We start from the raw sequence: 10,300 nt of genomic DNA on the forward strand, positions 1-10,300 counted from the left end.
TTTTCATTAAAGTTCTTCGTGCTCACATCTTTAGGACAAAGACATGTTTCAGCCATCTGTGTGTCCCTAGCCCCCAGCCCCTAGCCAAGGTTAGTTGTATCAGTAACTCTTGGTTGAATACATAAAGTGACAACCCGCATGAGGAGGAGGGGAAAGAAGGGATCGGAAAGGTACCCACTGTTGGATGGGATGATGCTGGATAGGAGGTGTCATGGAGTCCAGGGGGATGGGCACTGACAGTCACTGAGCCCCACTCTAAGAAAGACTTGTGAATACATCATTCTAGTGTTTCCAAAATATCCACAGTGAGGAGATGCTTGTTAAATGTACAGGTCCCCAGGCTCTTCCTTGGTCTCAGTCCTCTGGAAATGGGGCTCCAGATTGGTCTCTAAAAAGCACTCTGAGTCTTGCCTCAGGGAAGTTTGGGAAACCCAACAGATTATTTCCCAACAACCCAGCAAAGTAAGTACTTGAATGTATTTTACAAAAGAAGCAATTTGGGCTCAGGGGGGAAAGTGACAGATGGTCACACAGCTGACAAATGGCAAGTTCAGAGTTCCATTCCCAGTTGTCTCACTCCAAAGCTTTATCTTTTTTCACCAGATGCACATCAATTATTATTGTTACTGTATTTTTCAAGTTCCTGAACCATCAGTTTATGGCCAAGAGTCATATTTTTTTTTCTTTTTTACTTCGGTACAAAAAAACACATATTATTGAATTTACATCTTAAACACTCTTAAGTGTACACCTCAGTAGTGCTAAATAAACTCACATTGTTGTGAAACAGATCTCCCGAACTTTTTCATCATCTTGCAAAACTGAAACTCTATACCCACTAAAAAAAAATCCCCCTTTCTCCCCTCCCTCCAGCCCTTGGTAAGCACCATTTTACTTTTTGTTTCTATTAATTTGACCACTTTAGATACCTCATATAAGAGGAATCAAACAGTACTTGTCTTTTTGTTACTGGCTCATTTCACTTAAGATAACGGCCTCAAGTTTCATCCGTGTTATAGCACATGACAGAATTCCCTTCCTCTGCAGGGCTGAGTAACACTCCACTGTACATATATATACCACATTTGTTTATTCATTCATCCACTGGGGTTAGACATTGGGGTTGCTTGCATCTCTTGTCTGTTGTGAATAATGCTGCTGTGAAAGGGATATGCAAATATGTTTTTGAGATCCTGCTTTTATGTATTTTTCTAAAGATTTTATTTATTTATTTTTAGAGAGAGGGGAAGGGAGGGAAAAAGAGAGGGAGAGAAACATCGACATGAGAGAGAAACATCAACAGGTTGGTTCTCACAGAGGCACCCAGACCTGGCACCAAACCCGCAACCTAGGCACGTGCCCCGACTAGGAATTGAACCAGTGACCTTTTGCTTTGCAGAAAGATGTCCAACCAACGGAGTCATACCGGTTAGGGCTGAGGTCCAGCTTTCAATTCTTTTGGATATATACCCATAGATACCAAGTGGAATGGCTGAATCACATGGTAGTTCTATTTTTAATTTTTTGAGGAAACTCCATACTGTTTTCTATAGCAGTTGTATGGTTATTGAGTCAAAATTTTTTAGACTATTTTTTAGAACAGTTTTAAATTTACAGAGAAATTAAGAAGATGGTTCCTATACCCTATGATCTTCCCCCTATTCCTAGAATTCTAACACATTAGTATGGTATATTTGTTACAATTAGTGAGCCAATATTGATACATTATTATTAACTAAAGCCAACAACTTATTCACATTTTCTTAGTTTTTACCTAATGCCTATTTTCTGTTCCAGGATTCCACCCAGGATGTCACATTATATTACATTTACTTATTATGTCTCCTTAGGATTTTCTCAGACTTTCCTTATTTTTGATGACCTTGACAGTTTTGAGGATCACTGGTCTGGTATATCATAGGATGCCCCTCTATTAGAATATGTTTGATGTTTTTCTCGTTTTTAGAATAGGATTATGGGGTTTGGGGAGAAATATCAAGTAGGTAAAGTACCATTTTCATCTCATCATATGAAGGGTTCTTATTATCATCATGATTTGTGACTTGATGTTGACCGCAACACCTGGCTGCAGTATTGTTTGTCAGTTTCTCCATTGTAAAGTTACTCTTCTTTCTGCCCCGTTCCAAACGTGGCGGGTTGGGCGGGTTGTAGGAATGACAGCCCGGCTGCGGCTGCGCAGTGACAGCTGCCTGCAAGGACAGGACAACGAGCCTGACCTCGAAGCTGCCCGCTTCCCCCCACCCCACCCCCGCCCCCCACCAGCCCGCCAACTGGGAGTGCACAGCCCGAGGCAGGCGAGGACCGGCTACATTTCCTCTTTGGAAGAAAGTCACTGTGCACAACCCACACTTTAGGGGTGGGAGTTATGCTCCCCATCCTTTATGTTTATGTTTTGTTGACATAAAAAATACAACAGTCAGTGTACCAGGAAAAAAATGGGCATATTAGGGAATAGCAAAGAATTGTGATTTGGGACACGCAAGTTGTGGCGAAACCATAGGCAAACCGGGAAAACAAAGGGGAGGATCCTTTTCTTACAGAGGAAAGGGTGGAATCAGGAGGAGCTGTTACAAAGAGTCTATTGGGATAAACTGGGAGCTCAAACTTAGTGGCTTTTCATTAGCTAAGTTGTGACAGACCTCATTGGCTGAGCTATTGCCAGACGAGGAGAAAACCTTCCTTCCTCCTACCAGGGTAATAAAACAGAAAACATCTTTCTGTTGAAGATGTCCATTTCTCCCTGTTTGGGGGTAATTGATCGTGAGTAGTAAAACTTGAGAGCTCCCTCACGGGCGGTAGGGACTCCATTTTCAGTTGAGGGTTCCTTTAGTAATTTTCACAGTTTTAACAGGCAAAAATAGCCCACACAACAGGCTTCTTAGCTCTTTTCTTTCCAGGTCATACTTTACACTTTTTAGCGGCTGAGCTGAGGTGGATAAAGTCTACACTGGCCATCCTAGCTCCTGGGGCCTCACTTTTCTCATCTGTAAATAGGGTGGTGGTGATCCTTTACCTCCTAGGACTGAAGTAAGTAGGTCTCCTGCTTGCAATGTTAGTTCCCGCTGCCTCCCCCATTAGGCTGTCGGGGAATGCCTGGGTGAGAGACCCCGCAGTGACTAGCCTAGGGTCTCCGGGGAAGCAAGACCCAGTCCAGGCCAATCCGCATTTCTAACCACACCCTGGGGCTAGCTTCCCCACCCCAGGGCGGGGAGCAGGTGCACTTCCGCCAGGTACAAGTACCTGTGGCGTGTTGGGCGGGTTGCAGCAGTGACCGCCGGCTGCGCAGCGCCAGCTGCCTGCACAGACCGGACGATGAGCCTGACCCCGACGTCCCGCTCCCCACGGCCCAGCCGAGCTGCACCCCCCGCCAGCCCTCCGACCGTGAGTTCACAGCCCGAGGCGGGCGGGGGCCGGCACCTTTCCGTGCCTGTCCCGCAGCCATTCCCGTCTTTCATTCCTTCTATTGTCCCCGGGTCCCTCCCCAGGGTCTGATTCCACACCCCGTCGCTTCTGGTGCGCCGTCTCCACCTCTGGGCAGGGCGCTCTTTTCTCCTGGCCGTTCCTGACATTTTTATCTCTCTCCTTCCGCGCCACTGTCTCCATTCCCATTCTGGCTCAGTCCAGTCTCTCCTCTTTGCGCTATTTCCTGCTTGGCTGCCTTGGTTTGTCTCCTTCTCTTCTTTTTGTTTTAGCTTCTTTGTGTGTGTCCTCTCTCTGTCCCCTGGCTGGTCCTAGTCCTCCCCTCTTTCGCTGTCTCTCCCTCTGCCCTGCCCCATCCCTCCTGCCCGCCGGAGAAGCAGACCCAAGCAAAGGCTGTCGGACCCCCACCCTCTCCATCCTACGCCTGCTCTCCAGCTGGGTTGTGAGGCCACCTGCTCCCTCCTAGGGCTTGGGTGAGGGGAGTTTGAGGGGTGTGGGTACGAGGAAAAGGCCCAGTGCACTCTAGGAGCAGAGCATTCTAATCTCTCTTGGGCTAGGTGCCATCCTGAAGACTTGTGGGAAGGGAAAGCAGATCCAGGAGTGGGGAGACGGGCTCTTCCCCACAGAGAGGTGTTATTGTCATTGTTGTTGGCTATTGACAAAGTCACTTGCTCAGTGGCAGGGCTGCCCTAGGTGCTCAATAAATGTCTGAATGAATTGCTGGGCCATGGAGGGAGCCAGCAAGTGCATCATGCCAGGTAGGGCAAGACTGGCTTTTATCAGAATACCAGGTGCCCTTGTAAATCTGTGCTGCAGGTAAGGGACATTCAATTCAACTCCATGCAGTTTTTTTGAGCATCCCCGCTGTGCTGAGCCCTGTAGTAGGTACCAGTGCTATAAAGATGAATCAGGGATAGTCTTTCCTTAGGAACCTCACAGTCTAATGGAGGATACAGATGATAAAGGAAATTACAAGATAGGTAATTACCAGACTGTGGAAGTACAGGGCCCTCTGGGATCACAAGGAGACAACCCATCTACAATAGAAAGATTCCTGGAGGAATTAACTTGAAGGATGAGTGGGCTAAGTGAAGGGAGCGTGCAGGGAGTGAAATCCTGGAGGCAAGGGGGGCCCACCCTCCTCTGGGTGGGAAGAGGTGGGGAGGCAGCAGGCAATTCTGGTAGCTGATTGTCAGCCCCTTGCAGAGGGGGTAATGAACCTAGTTAAGGACTCTAGGACTCTAGAGTTTATCTGAAAAGGAAGGTAGTGTCACTGAAGTGTTTAATGCAGGGGAGACAGATCAGATTTGAACTTAGGAAAGACTACTTTGTTTTCAGAGAGGAGACTGGATTGGGGGAGGGCACTTGAGCTAGGCAGTGTGCCCTGGAGCTGACCAAACACTTAGGATTACCAGGATTTGGCCACTGATTATTTGTGTGTGTTTCAAGGTCTGTGTGATTGTGGCAGGAGGAGTTGAGGTTGGGAGCAGAATGCAAGATTACAGCCTGAGTTTTTGGCTCAGACAACTGAGATAGGAAGTAATGGAAAAGGTCAAAGTTGTAGCTTGGGGAGAGACCTTGAGGAGGTTAGGGTACATATGAATGCAGATGTCCCTCCATTGGCTCCCCTGAGGGCGACCTAAGGAAATGTATGAATGGTGGGGCTGTTGATGTTTGGGACCCTTTCAACTTGAACTGCGGAAGGGCTGGGCCTGTCTGATTCATCCCTGTGTCCTCATGGCCAGCACTGGCCTGGCACTCAGCAGGGGCTCCTAACCACCATGTGTCCCCAGCTCATGCACACAGGGCCTAAGAAAGGCTTTCCCACCCGGGATTGTTTTGGCAGGGTGACTGGTAGAAAAGGTGGAGAATAGGTGCCACAAGGAAGGGCAGGTGGTCCCGAAGAAGGGTGCTTAAGAAGTTTTAATGTGCCAGAAACAGATACTGTAATACTTATGGGTGAGGTTGGAGGTCTGGGGTTTCCAAAGAGACTGGGAGTTTTGGGGGGGAAAAAAGAAGGGGAGAGGGATGGAATTAAGAAGCTTAAGGGGGAAAAGGGAGCTTGGAAATAGGGCCAAGTTCTTATTTGATAAACAAAGGAACAAGGCTGAGCATATCAGCACAGGAAGCTATTTAGTGAAGCATCTGGAAATGAACTTCAGAAATGACATTTGAAGTGATTGTATTCATTAGACTTTCAGAGCTGTAGAGACTTGGAGTTCTCTCATCCGTTCTGCCTCCCTATTTCATAGATGACTAAACTTAGACTCAGAGAAGGAAGTGAACTGCCCCAGGCACATAGCTTAGCACTGGCAGCGGTGGGACTGGATGTTGGGAGGGGTGGAGGTAGGGCACCCATGTATGCTGGGGCCAGACTGACATGGGTTGGTCCCAGCTCTGACTTCATCACACAAGAGCTGTGTGACTCTTCTCTCTGAGCTTTCCTAACCTGCAGTGTGGGGACGTGAAGAGCACCTGTGAGCTTTCACTCCTGTGGTGCAGGAGTGATGAGAGCACATCGATCCACTCAAGGGTCAAGGTCTGCAACTTTGCATTTAACTACCAGCTGCACAGAGGGACTTTAGGATTAACCAAAGAGCTTTGCCAAGGGACCTTGAGGTTGATGAACGAAAGAGGGAGTCACAGGTTCCAGGCTTATTTTTCTCATGGCTGTATTGCTTGGCTGCTGTCAGAGTGCATCCTCTCCTCTCTCTCCTCCCCTCCAACCAGCAGAACTGTCCCCTGGTAGGAGCCGTTGCCATGGGAACTCAATTCTTCCCCAGCAGTTTGGCTGTCTGTGGCTCTCTTAATCCCAGTACTTTAATCTTCGAGGTAGAGCTCACAGACAAATTGAGAATGAGGTCACACCTAAATCAGATGGAAGGACGTTCCTGGGCTCTGGCCCTGCCACAGCCCGTACTGATTCTCAGATTGGTAATTCAGCCTTCCAGTGCTGCAGAGATCTACACAGCAGCAGCCATCACATCTACTAGGAAACCTTCCCTGACCAGCCTCCAACACACATCCACAAAAGCTGACCCCTCTACCTCTGAGTCTTCCTTCTTGGCTCCTGCACACCCAAAGCCATCTGTTTCCCTCTCTCCCCTGTGAGCCCCTTGTGGGCAGGGACTAAGGGGTATTCATCTGCTTAGTAGGAGGCTTGAATGGAATAGGTCGTCCTTACACTTTTTTTTAAATGAATCAGTAACTAAGGAAAAAAGAAGAGTGGAAGTGTATTTGAAAACTAATTTATACCATGACTAAAAGCACAAGCTTTAGGGTAAATCGGACCCTGAGTTCAAATGCTGACATGATCACTTAAGAGCTGGTTGATATTAGGAAACTTCACTTCCTTAAGCCTTAGTTTCTTTATCTGTAAAATGGGGACATAATACTTCTTCATAGGATAGCTATGAGAATTGAGTTAGAGATTGTATGCAAAGTGCTTTGCACAGTTACTAGACTCTGGAGACAGACTGTGTTCTGCTTGTTGCTCACTGTGTCCCATGTACCTGACACAAAAGTAGGCAATACATATTTTATTGAATGAGTGAGTGGATTTTAAATAATGAAGATTGTTCCAGAAGCTGGTTTGTAAGAATAACAGCTGGTGTATCACCTCACATGTAATAATTGCTATACGGTCTTCCAGTATTGTTGCTGGTCTGTGTGGCAGCCCTTAGCGTTCCCCAAATGCATCCTGTCGGCCTGTGTCCACGTCTCTTTCTGCACTGGACTGTGGGTGTCTCTGTGCAGGCGCTGCGTGGGTTGCACCCACATCTGTGGTGCTCAGCCCAAGGTCTTGCAGAGAGAAGAGGTCTCTACAAATTCTGCCAAACAGCTAAACCTAATTCACATTCGTACTAACCTCACAGTTCATGAGGCCATTTTACACCCATTGTATCTAGTGTTACTGGCCTTTTCACCAAGGATATTCCTGCTGTTTAATCTCCTTGAGTCCATATTTTGAAAAAAAAATCCATCAAACAAATTCCATTTGTTAAATCAAAGTCATGCCAACTGCTAATCAGAATTTTTATCCCCAGCTCTCGGCACAGGATGTGGACACAGTAAGTACTCAAGAACGTTTCCTGAATAGAATGCACGTATGGTTCCTCAGCCTTTCTGAAAAGTTGAAAATGGTTTGCTCCCCTGCCCCTTTCTTTATTGTGTCTCAAACCTGTGCATCCCACGTTGGGAACTTCTGACTTCGCAACAGCTCCATATCCCCATTTTATACATGAGGCCCAGGGAGGGGAAGAGCCTTGCCCAAGGCCACAGACTTCGGGTGTATTGTTGCTGGGACTTGCTTCCACAGCAGCCTCCTATCTAATGTGACCTCAATAAGAAAGTTAAAATGCTTGAATGGGTATTCTTATATCAAACTGAAATTTTTGTCTTTCTTGAAATTCCCATTCTCTGCAGCTATACGGGATAAATATAACCCCCTTCAGTTAAGATGGACCTTTCTGTAACAGCTGAAGCCAATCGTGGCTTTCCGAAATTCTCTACGGGGTTATTCTTCGGAAGAAAATAAGTCATGAACTCCCTGGAGGTGGCGCTATTTGTTCATTGCCTCTTGTGCCCCCAGGTGTCTCCAGTCCTGGAGCTGAACGTGGGGGGCGAGTTCTACACCACTACCGTGGGCACCCTAAGAAAACTCCCGGGCTCAAAGCTGGCAGATATGTTCTCTAGCTCAGCCAAGGCCTGCACTGATGCGGAGGGCCGCTTCTTCATCGACCGCCCGGGCACCTATTTCGGAGCCATCCTGGACTACCTGCGCAGCGGGCAGCTGCCCAAGCAGCACATTCCGGAGGTGTACCGTGAGGCTCAGTTCTACGAAATCAAGCCTTTAGTCAAAATCCTAGAGGACATGCCGCAGATCTTTGGTGAGCAGGTGGCTCGGAAGCAATTCTTGCTTCGGGTGCCAGGTTACAGTGAGAACCTGGAGCTCATGGTGCGCCTGGCGCGCGCGGAGGCCGTGGCAGCGCGCTGCTCCAACGTGCTGGTGTGTGCCGTGCGCACAGAGGAGGATGCAGCGCACTGCGCAGAATCATTGCGTGTCCTGGAGGCGGACAAGAGGTTGGTCGTCAAATTCGGACCTTGGAAGGCAGCTCCGGCCATCAGGGACCTTCTGGACTCAGTGCGGATGGACATTGAGGCGCAGGGGTACCAGGTGGCATATGAGCACTGCTCCAAGAAGACATTCCAGCCTAAGTCTGGGGCCTACGAATACTTCTATACGTTCCAGTTCACCTGGTGGTGATTCTCAGGGTCAGGGGTTGTTTGTTATGGGTTCTGGTGGGACTTATGAAAGTAAAAGTTGCCTTCAAAAGTCATGTTACTTTAACTTCAAAAATAAACATGAAACAACTTCCAGGGTGATCTGTAGAGCTTGCCCCCAAATATTTTTCTCCCTCGTGAGGACCTTCGACTCAATACAACCGACTCCACTGTATATGCCTAGTGAGGTGCAGCAGCTCCCTCTTTGAGGCCTCCTCTACCTGCCAGACTTTCCCTTGAAGTCCAATAGCAAGTCTGAGATGAGTTGGAATGTTTCAAAAATGCTTCGACTGGAGCTGCAGGATGTCAACAGTAATGCAATTGAACACTATGAATCTAAATAGTCTGACCTAAAAATGCAATCTACCCAGGCTCAGCCTGTGGACCAGACCTCTGGCCCAGGTGTGTGCCTTCCTGAGGAACATGCCAAGTTAGTTTCTGTAGTAGATGCCACTCGGATCCTCTTTGGCAGATGCTCTGAGTGTTGGCTGCTAAAGCTTCACAGCTGCCCTGTCTGTAGAACAGTGGTTCTTAAAGTGTGGTCGCTAGAGCAGCAGCAGCAGCAGCCCCTGGGAACTTGTTAGAAATATAAATTCTCTGTCCCCCTCCTCAGTCCCACAGAATCAAAAAACTCTGGAGGTTGGCCCAGCAATCTGTTTCTAAACAGACTGCCCTTTTGTTTGTGTGGTTCCCCCTTACCTCAAGGAGGAACCAGCTCTGGTACAGTTTCTGTTCCAGAGCTCCTTGTGGGATCGGACTGCAGTCAGTCTTCATCTGACACCACATTCTTGCTTAGCATTTGCCCTCTGCTCCATCTACCCTGCTTCCCTCACCCCCATTCCTGACAGCACATGTCAGTAAACCGCTTGCATCCTGTTTCAGGTTCTGCTTGTCAACCTAAAACACAGCTTTAAGGAGGACACATGGAGACATTCATCCTCCAAATCCGTGTCTGGGATGGATGGCTCTCTTCTGTGTCTAGGAGGGTGACCAGCCATCCTGGGTTTCCCAGGACTGAAGGTCAAGTTTAACTGTCAAAGTTTAAGAAATTAATACTGACTCAGGGAGTTTCAAATTTAAACATAAAATTGCTCAGAGCAAAGTCATCTGCTTGTATATTTTTTTCTTGTTTTCAAAGCTTGTTTTATGTTTTCTTTGGGGGGGGGGGGTATTTAATGTAACTGACAATTTAAAGTGGAAAAATCCTGAATGTCTATTTGAACTTCTTGTCATGAAGCTATCAGGAAAAATCCTGAATGTCTATTTGAACTTCTTATCATGAAGCTATCAACATTATTTATCAAGTGTCTGAAAAAAGTTCATAGCCTTTGATCAGTCATCATGAGATTAGATTCCAAGGAGACACCCTGCTTCTTAAGATGTAAATAGAATTGCTTAAAATCTCCATTTCATGAGTTATGGGGAGGTCAGTGTCCTCCCTAAGATTTTTTCACATTCATAGAAGAATAATGTCTTATAGTCAGCTCTGGTTCTCTGCTCCTGCTGGATTCACTCAGCATGGGGGTCATCACTCAGCATGGGGGTCATCTAGGTATCTTGAACCTGTTGTTGCTGT

At 47.3% G+C, this 10,300-nt stretch overlaps 1 protein-coding gene across 2 annotated transcripts; it reads left to right on the forward strand.

Moving 5' to 3' along the window:
• Window positions 1–3,239: 3,239 nt before the first annotated feature.
• KCTD14 (potassium channel tetramerization domain containing 14) lies at window positions 3,240–8,820 on the forward strand. 2 transcript variants are annotated; one of them, XM_028517754.2, is made up of 2 exons: window positions 3,240–3,402; window positions 8,033–8,820. In XM_028517754.2, the coding sequence occupies exons 1-2, from the start codon at window positions 3,334–3,336 to the stop codon at window positions 8,705–8,707; spliced, it is 744 nt and encodes a 247-aa protein (XP_028373555.1). In that variant the 5' UTR covers window positions 3,240–3,333; the 3' UTR covers window positions 8,708–8,820. The 2 variants fall into 2 exon arrangements, with proteins under 2 accessions (XP_028373555.1, XP_035884656.1); XM_036028763.1 differs by having other exon boundaries at window positions 3,325–3,402; window positions 7,867–8,820.
• The last annotated feature ends 1,480 nt before the right edge of the window (window positions 8,821–10,300 follow it).

The sequence above is a fragment of the Phyllostomus discolor genome, chromosome 6 (genome assembly GCF_004126475.2).
Source record: "Phyllostomus discolor isolate MPI-MPIP mPhyDis1 chromosome 6, mPhyDis1.pri.v3, whole genome shotgun sequence".
Classification (NCBI taxonomy): domain Eukaryota; kingdom Metazoa; phylum Chordata; class Mammalia; order Chiroptera; family Phyllostomidae; genus Phyllostomus; species Phyllostomus discolor.

What these genes read in the sequence shown, in the direction of transcription:
- KCTD14 (XM_028517754.2), top strand. Translation starts at nt 3,334, where the DNA reads ATGAGCCTGACCCCGACGTCCCGCTCCCCACGGCCCAGCCGAGCTGCA. An exon ending in CCCCCGCCAGCCCTCCGACC is followed by an intron (nt 3,403 to 8,032) that starts GTGAGTTCACAG and finishes TTGTGCCCCCAG; the next exon opens with GTGTCTCCAGTCCTGGAGCT.